This window comes from Helobdella robusta (assembly GCF_000326865.2).
Source record: "Helobdella robusta unplaced genomic scaffold HELROscaffold_5, whole genome shotgun sequence".
Lineage (NCBI taxonomy): Eukaryota > Metazoa > Annelida > Clitellata > Rhynchobdellida > Glossiphoniidae > Helobdella > Helobdella robusta.
Genome location: NW_008705254.1, coordinates 6,908,862 through 6,921,073, shown reverse-complemented (window position 1 = coordinate 6,921,073; position 12,212 = coordinate 6,908,862). Strand labels below are relative to the sequence as shown.

Below are 12,212 nucleotides of genomic sequence, written 5' to 3'. Positions count from 1 at the left end.
ATCCTGCGTCGTGCTGGTTTAGATGATATAAAGGACGAATGCAGGCAACACCGTCTGCAGTGGTTTGGTCATGTCAAACGAAGTTGAAACAAAGCCATAACTTCTCTTGCAGATGTTGAAATACCTGGCACACGTCCCAAAGGCCGTCCAAAGAAGTCCTGGTCGCAAACAATCGAGCAAGACATGAAAGCTCTAAATTTAAATGAAATGGATACAACTGATCGTCTAATTTGGCGCAAAAAGTTGATGGCAAAGAAAACAACGTCCTACCTCGGGAAACCAGGTCTTTGGACGCTAAACGAAGATTGATTGAATGATTTAGCTGAAGAATAATATGAAAGATTTAGCATGACTTCTATCATAATGTATGTTAAAATCATTTTATTCTATCATATATATTTTAAACTTCTTTCAAACTCTCGTTTCTCTGAGAAGCTACGGTTTTTAAATTTCACTGGATTAGATGTAACCAATCAAGGCACATACCATTGTCTTGTTAATGACAGATTCAGCTCAGATAACTCTAATACACCACAATAAGTTTTGAAGGTCTCCTAATTCTTAGTGAATCTGAGACTCCTTTTCAAAATTTTCTACACGAGAGTGCTCAGGTTAGAACAAGAATAAAAAAAGGCTGTCAAATACAAACACCAAACTTGCAAAACTTACCTTTAAACACACACATAACAAGTATCTACACATATACATATACTTTGACCCTGCATTCACCAAAAATGCATGGCTTGTCATTATTGAAAACTTATAAAGAGAAACTTATATTTTGAACGGACAATTTGAGATTTTGCCAAACATGCATAAGTATAAATTAAATAAATGAATAATAATATTGTAGAATGATGATAAATGCCATTTGAAATAATAAATAAGATGACAATGCATATTAAATTGTCTGTGATCGTAACTGTAGACAACAAAATACAATAATAAGGCTTATAATAATAATTAATTAATTTGTAGACATGATAACGCTTTTGATGATGATCGTTGGTTATAATAATTGTTACCAGCAAAAATGCTGCGTAGTAATCTATGGAGAAATAAAAAAAATGCTGCAAAAATATTTCAAGATAAATACATACACACAGGCATTTAATTGGAATGATTAAATGTTGATTACTTACTTAGGTCACCAATTTGAAATAGTTAACAATAAATAAAAATCGTAAATTTGATTTAGAAAATTTCTATTGAGAATTGCATAAACAAATCAAGTACACTATTCAATAATGTAATTCGCTGCAGTTATTGTGTAGTAATTTAATTAAGCAAACACACACAAAACCATACAATTATAATTTTTTGTAGAAACGTTTCATTTTTTTCATTAAAATTACCAATCAATCAATCTTCTTACAGAGACCCAGTTTCCCGAGGTAGGACGTTGTTTTTTTTGCCATCTACTTTTTGCGCCAAATTAGACGATCAGTTGTATCCATTTCATTTAAATTTAGAGCTTTCATGTCTTGCTCGATTGTTTGCGACCAGGACTTCTTTGGACGCTTTGGGACGAGTGCCAGGTACTTCAAAATCTGCATGAGAAGTTATGGCACTATTTCCACTTCATTTGACATGACTAAACCACCTCAGACGGTGTTGCCTGCATTCGTCCATTATATCATCTAAACCAGCACAACGCAGGAATTTTGGTAGATTTTATGTGGTCCTTCAGACTAATTCGTTGCATCCATCGGAGCATTTACATGTCGGTTCGTTGAAGTTGTTGTTCCAGTTTGGTTGTCATAGGCCATGGTTCTGTACCATATAACGACACCGGACGTATAACAGATGTATAAAGTCTTGATCGTAGTGGTAGTGGGATGTCACGACGCATCAATATAGAGGCAAGGAGATGCCATTTATTCCAGGCTGCACATAGGCGTGCTCGAACGGCAGCTTCAGCTGTTCCAGTACAATCCAGAACATCCCCTAGATATTGAAACGATGTGACTTTTTCTACCTTAATGGCTTCAAAAACATTGCTATTTCGAATTTGTTGTTGTGGATTGATGCAAACAGGACAACAAAATTGGACAGTTTAGATTAAGTACCAATTATTTTTGAACAACGTTTGTGACACCACTGGTTACACTGCTAACACTTGATTGAATTGTTACCTACACCAGCTTTACAAACTCAACAGGGCCATCGTCCAGTAGCTGTGGATTGGATGAGTTCACCAGTGTTCATTGCTTTTGCTTGTATTTTTAAAATTACACAAAAAATAAAAGATCCAAAAACAGCATCACCTATAAACATCATGAAAAAATAAAAGTTATTAAAAATTCACTACATTTTGAAGAAACAAATACTACTACTACTACTACTACTAGTACTAATAATAATAATAATAATAATAATAATAATAATAACAACAACAACAACAATAATAATAATCATAATAATAATAATGAAAACTTCTTTTATTTTGAAAAAAAATCGACATCATCAACAGAAAATTTAAAAACTCCCTCCGTTAATAAGAGAAAATTGTTATTGATTCAATTCAGGTCACTATGAAGGCTCATAAAATGTTTATTTAGCATTTCCATGCGAAAGATTTAACATAAATTAATCCTATTTCATTAAATGTCAAAAGATAGAATTATAGCGCTCTTCATAAATTTATTGAGTGTATCATCTGGCAAAGGTGACAGCTTAAGATATTTAATGGGTTCTTTGAGATCGGAAACAAAGCCAAGCGTGGATACTTCCCAGAAAAAGATTTTGACAATGAAATTTTCATATTTATTGAGTAGTTTGACATTTAAATCTTTGTATTTGTTAAGTTTGAATAGTTTGCTTTTTAAAAGATTTTTCTCGTAGCAAACTGTGAGTTCTAGTACGTACACGTATCTATTTTCCGTTATGCAAATATCCGGGCGATATGATGGATTGAAAATATCTGAAATTGGTTTAACTTCAGTCGTCATTACATCGGCAAACAGGTTTTGATTGGGCTTTTTAACAGATTTCAACCAATCAACCAGAACTTCTAAAATGGAATTATGACGTTTAGTATATCTATTTAAAGCTATCTGTGATTCACGATTCGAAAGAACGTGTTTGCTTGTCTGTGGTCTACCAGAGTCGCAGAGTTTGCACCGTGGATCATTGATTCGCATCCATCGTGCCAGGTTTGCAGTCGAAAGAAGTAGAGCCTCAAGCAGATAAGATTTTTCCAAACCGCAACCACCCGCATCCGCAGAGTTAATGTCCGCAACTGCAGACTTCACGTCCGCAACTGACCGCATCCACATTGCTCATTATCCGCACCGCATCTGCACCGTACACGCGAAAAGGCAACCTAAATTGGCCGTTTTAATCTTATGTTTAAAATTAGAAAACAGCAACACCAGAAGGCAATCTATTTGCAATATAATTATAATCAGACAGCAGATAATCTGCTGAGAAGGTATCTTTCAATTTAATAAATTCAAATTTAATAATTGAAATAACATCATCGGCCAAAACAACGAGTACAAAATGAACGACGGTGAGGAACTCTAACAAGCTACTTATTTATTTAATATTTATGAACATTTTGTTATGTCATATATATATATATATATATATATATATATATATATATATATATGACATGACATTATAATAATAATTATATAATATATATATTAAAAAAATATATATATATATAAATAAATAATTATATAATATATATATATTAAAAATATATATATATATATATATATATAAATAAATAAATAAATATCAGTAAATTTCGGTAACAAATTTTCATTTAAGCATATTTCATTAAACGCGATGCTTATATTATTGTTATTTAATTTTTTATTAAGATTTTCTATTTTTCTTATTAGTTTTTTATAATTATAATTTAAATTAAAAATTAGAACACCAATATTCATTATATAATTATTTATTAAGCGACGTTTCGAATTTTATAATTCATCTTCAGGCAATTTAATATTAATTCAAATAAAACATAACAATAAACTGTCAGATGACGTAATAAGAGTTGAGCGCGAAAGTAACGTAACGATTAAAGTTAAATAACGTAAGTAGTTAAATTAAGTATAATAAACAATTATTTTGAAATATAACATAATAAAATATATTATATGTGCAATATTATGTTAATAATAATAATAATAAATTAAACATTTCGTGATGAAGGTAAAATAAAATTGGAATAAATTTGAATAAAATTGGAATAAAATACAATAAACTCATTGGTGATTTCTCTCCCGGTTACATCTATGGTAACGTAAAGACACATAAACCCGACAATCCCTTACGCCCTATAATTAGTCAATGCCCAACTCCCACTTATCACATCGCAAAACAGCTCAACACTATTCTCACACCATATGTACCTGACAATTATTGTGTCAAAAGATCAACTGATGTCATCAAATTGTTGAAAGCAAATCGAGATTCGGGAACGATGGCTTCATATGACGTCGAATCTCTTTTCACAAACGTGCCGGTTGATACTACAATACAATATATACTTGATCGAGTATATCGCGATGATACAACTCCATGTTTGGATATTAGAGAAGAGGATCTAAAACGTTTGTTAGAAATATGCACGAAGCAGTCACCGTTTGTATGCCCCGCTGGACACATGTACGTGCAAACCGATGGCGTAGCTATGGGGTCTCCACTGGGAGTCTTGTTCGCAAATTTTTATATGGGAACAATTGAATACAAAATCTTCAAGCGTTATCGTAAACCTCTCGTATATTGTAGATATATCGATGATATATTTGTCATAACCAAATTTGAGAGAGATATAACACAGCTGAATAAATTGTTTCACCTTAACTCATGTTTAAAATTTACTGTGGAAAAAAGTAATGACAATAAATTGACCTATCTTGATATTTTAATTGATCAGTTAACACCCAACACATTTCGCACATCTGTTTACGTCAAACCAACCAACAATGGGATATGCATGAAAGGAAATAGCGAGTGTCCAGATCGGTATAAGAATAGTGTGATATCGTATGTCAGACGGGCATATTCACACAGCTCTGAACCACTTGAATTTCGTAAAGAACTCGATAAAATAAAACAATTCCTTGTCAACAATAATTTTAACAATTCAACAATAGATAAAATAATGACCAATGAAATTAGAAAGATTCAAAATAATAATATTAAGGTTGTATGGATATGGTCCTTTAGGTCAACATGCTGCATCCAACGAATCATCTTCATGTCAGTTTGGTGAAGCTGCTGTTCGAGTTTTGTTGTCAATGTTTTGTTGTTACCTTTGCATCATACATCAGAACAGAACGTATATCTGTGTTGTATAGCTCGGAGAGCAGCGGTAAAGGAATGCTACGCCGCATCAGTACCGAGGCAAGGAGGTGCCATCTGCCCCACGCCGCACGTATGCGTCTACGAACGGCGGCATCAGCTGTTACAGTACAATCCAGCATATCTCCCAAATACTGAAATGAAGCAACAATTTCGATCCCGGTAATAGTATCATTATCTGAGCTCCGTTGTCGCGGGTTGATGCAGGCGGGGCATACGAAATCAGTCACTTTCCTCAGTGAGCCGTTAATTCTCGAGCATCGTTTGTGACACCACTGCTGACATCATAGGCATTTGATCAAGTTGCTTCTAAATCCAGTCCCACACACTAAACATGACCAATGATCAGAGACCACAGGCTCAGCGGTACCACCGCTGTGGTCAGCTCAAAAAACATTAAAAATAAAAAACAATGTACAATAAAAACCACAATGCTCGTCTATGATAAGCGCATGAGGTAGCCTATTTAAATGATTATAAACTGTTCCTTTTGCAATAAATGGCATGTGTCCATTTAACAACTGGGTCATTTAATTTGTTAAAAAATGAAAAAGGCCATGCAGTCTTAATTATTGTCAGATTAAAAGTATTGTAAAAGCCAATCAGAGTTATTCCAAATGTTTTAAATAAAACTGCATTTCTAATAACTGGCGTTCGAACATGATCTCAAACTATTACTGAATTTCAATTGTTCGTAGTTTCTAGATCAAATCAAATTTGTTTTGTGGCACACCATCAACTCGATGACTTCAACTTTGCGGTCATGTAATAATGTCATTTTATATAGCGCCATGACAAGTGATTGAGGCGCATTTACAACAAACACACAGTGTATATAAACACAAGTGAAACACATCAGACTTTTTTGCATGCAATATGTGGGGATCTCATAACATTCAAACCTGGTCACTGCATCTGCAATACTAGGCCCCTTAACCACTGCCCTGCCTAAAAAATGGTAAGCCGTGAAAATACAACTCTTTGGTTCAATTGACGACACAATAATAATAATGATAAGATAATAATAATGTCATATGTGCAGTGCCCTATGCATAGCGTCAGAGACCAAATAACTTTTAAAGCTGAGATTTAAATCATTAAATGAACAAGAACTATGATGTGCAAACACAATGATGTAGAAGTACAATAATGAACAAACACATTAACGAACAAACACGTTAATGACCAAACACAATAATAAAAAAAGCTCATTAACAAACGAACACATTAATGAACAAACATGTTAATGAACAAAAACACTAATGAACAAACAGGTTAATGAGCAGACACATTAATGAACAAAAACATCAGTGAACAAACACAATAATGAACAAACACCTTAATGAACATACATTTTAGTGATCACACATATTTATGAACAAACACGTTAATGAACAAATACATTAAGGAACAAACACCTTAATGAACAAACATATTAATGATCACACATATTTATAAACAAACACAATAATGAACAAACAAACTAATGAACAAACACATTAATGAACAGGCACTGATGAAAAAACACACTAATAGACAAACACATAAATGAACAAACATATCAATGAACAAACACATTAATGAACAAACAAACCCTCAGCAAATGGAATCTCCTTGTCATTGTACAAATCTTTGTTGAAAAACATACTTGTGATTAGAGTTGATTTGCCAAGCCCTGACTGCCCTATAAATATAAGTTCTCCAATACAATTATGAATATTTGTCACTGGATAAACAATAGTAACGACATTATTATTTCTTATCCAGACCTTACAATAGAAATTATGCAATAAATCAAAATAAATATATTGTATAATTGTAATGTTATGTAAATTAAATTGTTCATTGGGTCCTGGGTATGACATAAAACTGCATCCACGCTGCCTTGCATGCTTTTGAGCGAAAAGCTAGGCCCACCGCTTATAACTGGTGGTTGTCGTCAGGATGGGTGTCCGGATGTAAAAAAAACTTTTCCCCAAATTATTCCTATGCCATCACAAAGAAAAACAACGGCCCCTAGTCCCCAGCAGGCCTTAAGTGGTCAAGGGGTGCTAAGAATCCCTGGGAAGTATGAAATAGCGGAGGGATGTTGCAGAAAAATTCAGAACGGTCCCTCCATGGTACTTAGACTTGGAACGCTCAATGTTGGATCACTGACTGGCCGCAGTATGGAAATCGCAGAAATGCTCGAGCGTAGAAGGATTGACATCTGCTGCCTTCAGGAAACCCGATGGAAATCGAATGGTGTCTGTCATGTCAACTCAGACAAAGAAAAATATAAACTATTCTGGAATGGTCAAAAGACGGCCAAATTGGTGTTGGAATTTTTGTCAGAGAACCGCTAACCTAAGAAGTACTGGATATTAAAAGGATTAATTCACGTCTCATGTGGATCAAGCTTCGCATAGAAAAGCAAACAATGATTATTTTTTCTGCATACGCACCAGACAGGCGAATCAGAAGAGATGAAAAATGACTTCTGGACTGCATTCTCTGACACCATCTCAACAATACCAAAATCTGAAACAATCCTGATTGGAGGCGATCTCAATGGCCACGTTGGAGAGAAAACAGATGGTTTTGACAACGTACATGGCGGTTTTGGCTATGGAAAACGAATGAAGATGGCAACAGCATTCTTGAGTTTGCTGAAAGTCACGGGTTTTGTTTACTGAACACATATTTTAGAAAGAGGTTGGAACATCTCATGACATACAAAAGTGGACCATCAGCCAAGCAAATTGATTTCTTCGCTGTCAAGCAACCACACCGAAGGCTGTTCAAAAACGTCAAAGTTATACCTGGCGAATCATGTGTCGCCAAACATAGACTCCTTGTGGCAGACCTGGTTGTCGAACTGTCAAAACATAAGTCTAAACAAATGCCTTGGAGAATCAAAACGTGGAAGATAAAAAGAAATGTTCATCGAGAAAAATTTCAACAGATTGTCGCCACACAGTTAGACCACCAATCGCAAGCCAGTACAGATTGGAGTACATACAAAACCATTTTGATGAACGCTGCAACTACAGTTTGTGGGAAAACTGGTACAAAACGTCAGCATGAACGGGACACTTGGTGGTGGAATGACAGTGTACAAAATGCAATAGCTGAAAAGAAAGTTGCATACAAGCAATTGCAAAAATCAAAGTCTGTTGATGACCATAAAATTTTCCGTGAGAAGAACAACTATGCAAGACATCATGTTGCACTGGCTCGGACAGATCAGTGCAGAGAGTGGCTCACTAAAAGCAAAGGTGAACAAATGAAATCTATGTATCGTATAGCAAAACAAGCTAACCGTACGAAAAAAGATATAGTTGGTGCCTCATGTATTAAAAATTACAAAAATGAGATGGTTCTTGAACAAGATGAGATCAAGCTACAGTGGAGAGAATACTTCAACCATCTGTTAAACGAAACAAATTTCATCAAAGTTAACTTTGAAGCTCCACCCATCGAAGGTCCGATTCCAGACATCACTGTAGAGGAGCTTACAGAAGCTCTGAAAGCTATGAAGGATGGAAAGGCAGCAGGACTCACAAATGACATTATCAAAGCATCTGGTACTGCAGGTATCCAAACGTTACTACAACCTTGCCGTGAAATTTGGAGAAATTGCTCAATGCCGACTGAATGGAACTATAGCATGACAGTCCCGCTATACAAAGGCAAAGGTGATCCATTGAACTGTTCGTCATATCTGGGTATCTTGTTAGAACACTCCCTGAAAATTGTCGAGAAAATCATTGAGAGAAGATTAACGTCGTGCATCACAATCGGAAATTATCAATTTGGTTTCCTAGCGGGGAAATCAACAATTGATGCAATTCACATCCTTCGGCAACTGCAAGAGAAGTACCTCGCAAAGCATCAACAACTGTTACACATTTTTGTATACCTTGAAAAAGCATTTGATCGAGTTCCCCGTCAAGCAATCAGGTGGAGTCTACGTCAACAACTCATTCCAGAATATCTTGTTTCGCTTTGTAATGAAATTGTATACAATACTAAAGCTCCCAATCGGACAACGGGTTGGAAACCAAGATGATTTTGACATGGCGTTGGGAGTTCACAAGGGCTCGATCTCAGTTCACTTGTATTTAATACTGTGATGGAAGAAATTCCAAAACCGATACGCAACGGTGACATTTGGAAACTAGTATATGCTGATGATATTGTTTTAACAGCCAACTTCGAGCAGAATGCAGCACAGATGTTTGAAGATTGGAACACCAGACTCGCCGATCATGGATTCAAAGTCAACATCAGCAAAACCAAAGCAATGAACACTGGTGAACCCATCCAATCCACAGCTACTGGACGATGGCCCTGTTCAGTTTGTAAAGCTGGTGTAGGTGACAATTCAATCAAGTGTCAGCAGTGTAACCAGTGGTGTCACAAACGTTGTTCAAAAATAATTGGTACTTTATCTAAAGTGTCCAATTTTGTTTGTCCTGCTTGCATCAATCCACAACAAAAAATTCGAAACAGCACTGTTTTTGAAGCCATTAAAATAGAGAAAGTCACATCGTTTCAATATCTAGGGGATGTTCTGGATTGTACTGGAACAGCTGAAGCTTGCCTCTAAATTGATGCAGCGTGATATCCCACTACCACTACGATCAAGACTTTATAAATCTGTGATACGTCCGGTGTTGTTATATGGTACAGAAACATGGCCAATGACAACCAAACTGGAACAACAACTTTAACAAACCGACATGAAAATGCTCCGATGGATGCAACGAATTAGTCTGAAGGACCACATCAAATCTACCAAAATCCTGCGTCGTGCTGGTTTAGATGATATAAAGAACGAATGCAGGCAACACCGTCTGCGGTGGTTTGGTCATGTCAAACAAAGTGGAAACAAAGCCATAACTTCTCTTGCAGATGTTGAAGTACCTGGCACACGTCCCAAAGGCCGTCCAAAAAAGCCCTGGTCGCCAACAATCGAGCAAGACATGAAATCTCTAAATTTAAATGAAATGGATACAACTGATCGTCTAATTTGACGCAAAAAGTAGATGGCAAAGAAAACAACGTCCTACCTCGGGAAACCGGGTCTCTGGACGCAAAACGAAGGTTGATTGATTGATGTAAATTGTAATGTGATACTTACCAACAACCATAATAGTAAAGTCAAATCCTTTTTTGATAGCCTTTCTATGAATTTGATCTGGTAAGCATGCAAATCCTAAATTATCTCCATCCTCCTTAATTATAAAATAAATGATATGAGTGAAATCATTTTCACATTTCAGTTAATTAACTGTTTTATATTACAATCAAAAGTTTCATTTTAAATAATGATTTTAATTTTTAATAATCATAAATGACATAAACAAAATATATTCAACCTCCTCAGTGTTATATTTATCAGAGTCTGCTGAAGCTTTCATTTTTGTGGCCACCATAGGAGATTGAACACGTTCAACAACTGGGCCAGCATGGGCCAATGGTGGTAAAGTTTTGTCGACATGTTCATTTCCAGCAGCAACAACATTATTTTCTTTGCGTTGAATTGGTACAGCAGATCTGTACACATCTTTATTCAATGAGGCCAAGTTTGGCTTAGGAGCGATGACAGGTGCTTCAACAGAAACGGAGCTTGTAGCTGGAAGATTGGGGCCGTCACTAGGTGCTGTGGAGGATGCTATTAAAACGTGGCTGGTGTTGTTATCTGACATCTCTGCTTCTGCTCTTCTGGCTTTCAACTCCGCCAAACGCTGTGACGTGAATTCTGATAAGCCAACCTTTCTTGACATTCTCAAATATGGTCAAAATCAACGATATAATAATACATCAACGAACAGAATCAACAAAATATAAACAATTAAAGCGGGTTAACTTATAAAAAAAAACAGTCAATAATAGTTTGGAGATCTAACTAACGAATAACAAACGACATCGACAACACAATCATAAAAAGAAACTGCAAAAAGCTTAAAAGCTTAGACAAGACAAAGAACTTGACCTACAAATTATGAACAAAAAGATAGTGAAAAAAGAGAAAGTGTTGTTAAACTTGAAACCATAATCATTATTGCATATAAAAACCATTGTAATTGTATAACGTGTAATTTTTTTAATAAGATAAATGACATTATTAAAAAAAATTAATTAATTAATTAATTAATAATAGAACAAAATATGAATGAAAAATTATATGTACACCATTGAATTATAATTCTATGACGTACACATATAGATCTAGATTAAACTTTTCGTGGCTTTTAAATCTTTGAAAAACGTTTAGATAAAAATTGAATGATGTGCATGCGCATACGCATTCTATATGGCATATGATTTTTAACAAATGCAGCCCAGGCATCCTATCTAAAAAAACACTCAAAAAACTAGAAAAAAAATATTAAAAAACTGTCTAATGAAACAAGAAATCACTTGAATCATAAATACAGTTTTTATTTATTGACTGATTTAATTGCATATTGTTCCTTAAATAACGTGTCTCTGGTACACAATCTAAAATAAATCTTTATTTAGTACGCAAAAATTAAAAGAAAACTACTTAAAATTTGTCTAATTTAACAAAAATTTGCTTGAACCATGAATGTAATTTTTAATTATTTATCAAATGGTGTGCAAATAGATCTTTAAATAAGTTTGAAAAATAATAAACTTAAACTTTATTGTGGCATGATATAGTTAATTACTCAATATATATACTTGTTTGTAGCATCTGTGCAACATAACGACATTGCTGTTAGAAGAGCAGTAGACATATTTATTTATGTTTGTTCAGCAGACACATGCGGGTTTAAAAGTCATTGTTATTAAAAACATTAATAGTAAACAACTTTAAAACAATATTTGTTTTGTAAATAGAATTCTACTTTCATAACGTTCTAATAATTCAA

General features: G+C 34.6%; 2 protein-coding genes across 2 annotated transcripts; one reads left to right on the top strand and one right to left on the bottom strand.

Moving 5' to 3' along the window:
* Window positions 1-6,283: 6,283 nt before the first annotated feature.
* HELRODRAFT_163869 (hypothetical protein) lies at window positions 6,284-7,673 on the top strand (the record flags this gene model as incomplete). Its single annotated transcript, XM_009027622.1, has 2 exons — window positions 6,284-6,286; window positions 7,359-7,673. The coding sequence occupies 2 exons, from the start codon at window positions 6,284-6,286 to the stop codon at window positions 7,671-7,673; spliced, it is 318 nt and encodes a 105-aa protein (XP_009025870.1).
* A 2,973-nt stretch (window positions 7,674-10,646) lies between these two features.
* Window positions 10,647-11,099, bottom strand: HELRODRAFT_163868 (hypothetical protein; the record flags this gene model as incomplete). The annotated part of the gene is made up of 1 exon (XM_009027621.1): window positions 10,647-11,099. One exon carries the CDS (start codon window positions 11,097-11,099, stop codon window positions 10,647-10,649), a length of 453 nt encoding a protein of 150 aa, XP_009025869.1.
* Window positions 11,100-12,212: the final 1,113 nt, after the last annotated feature.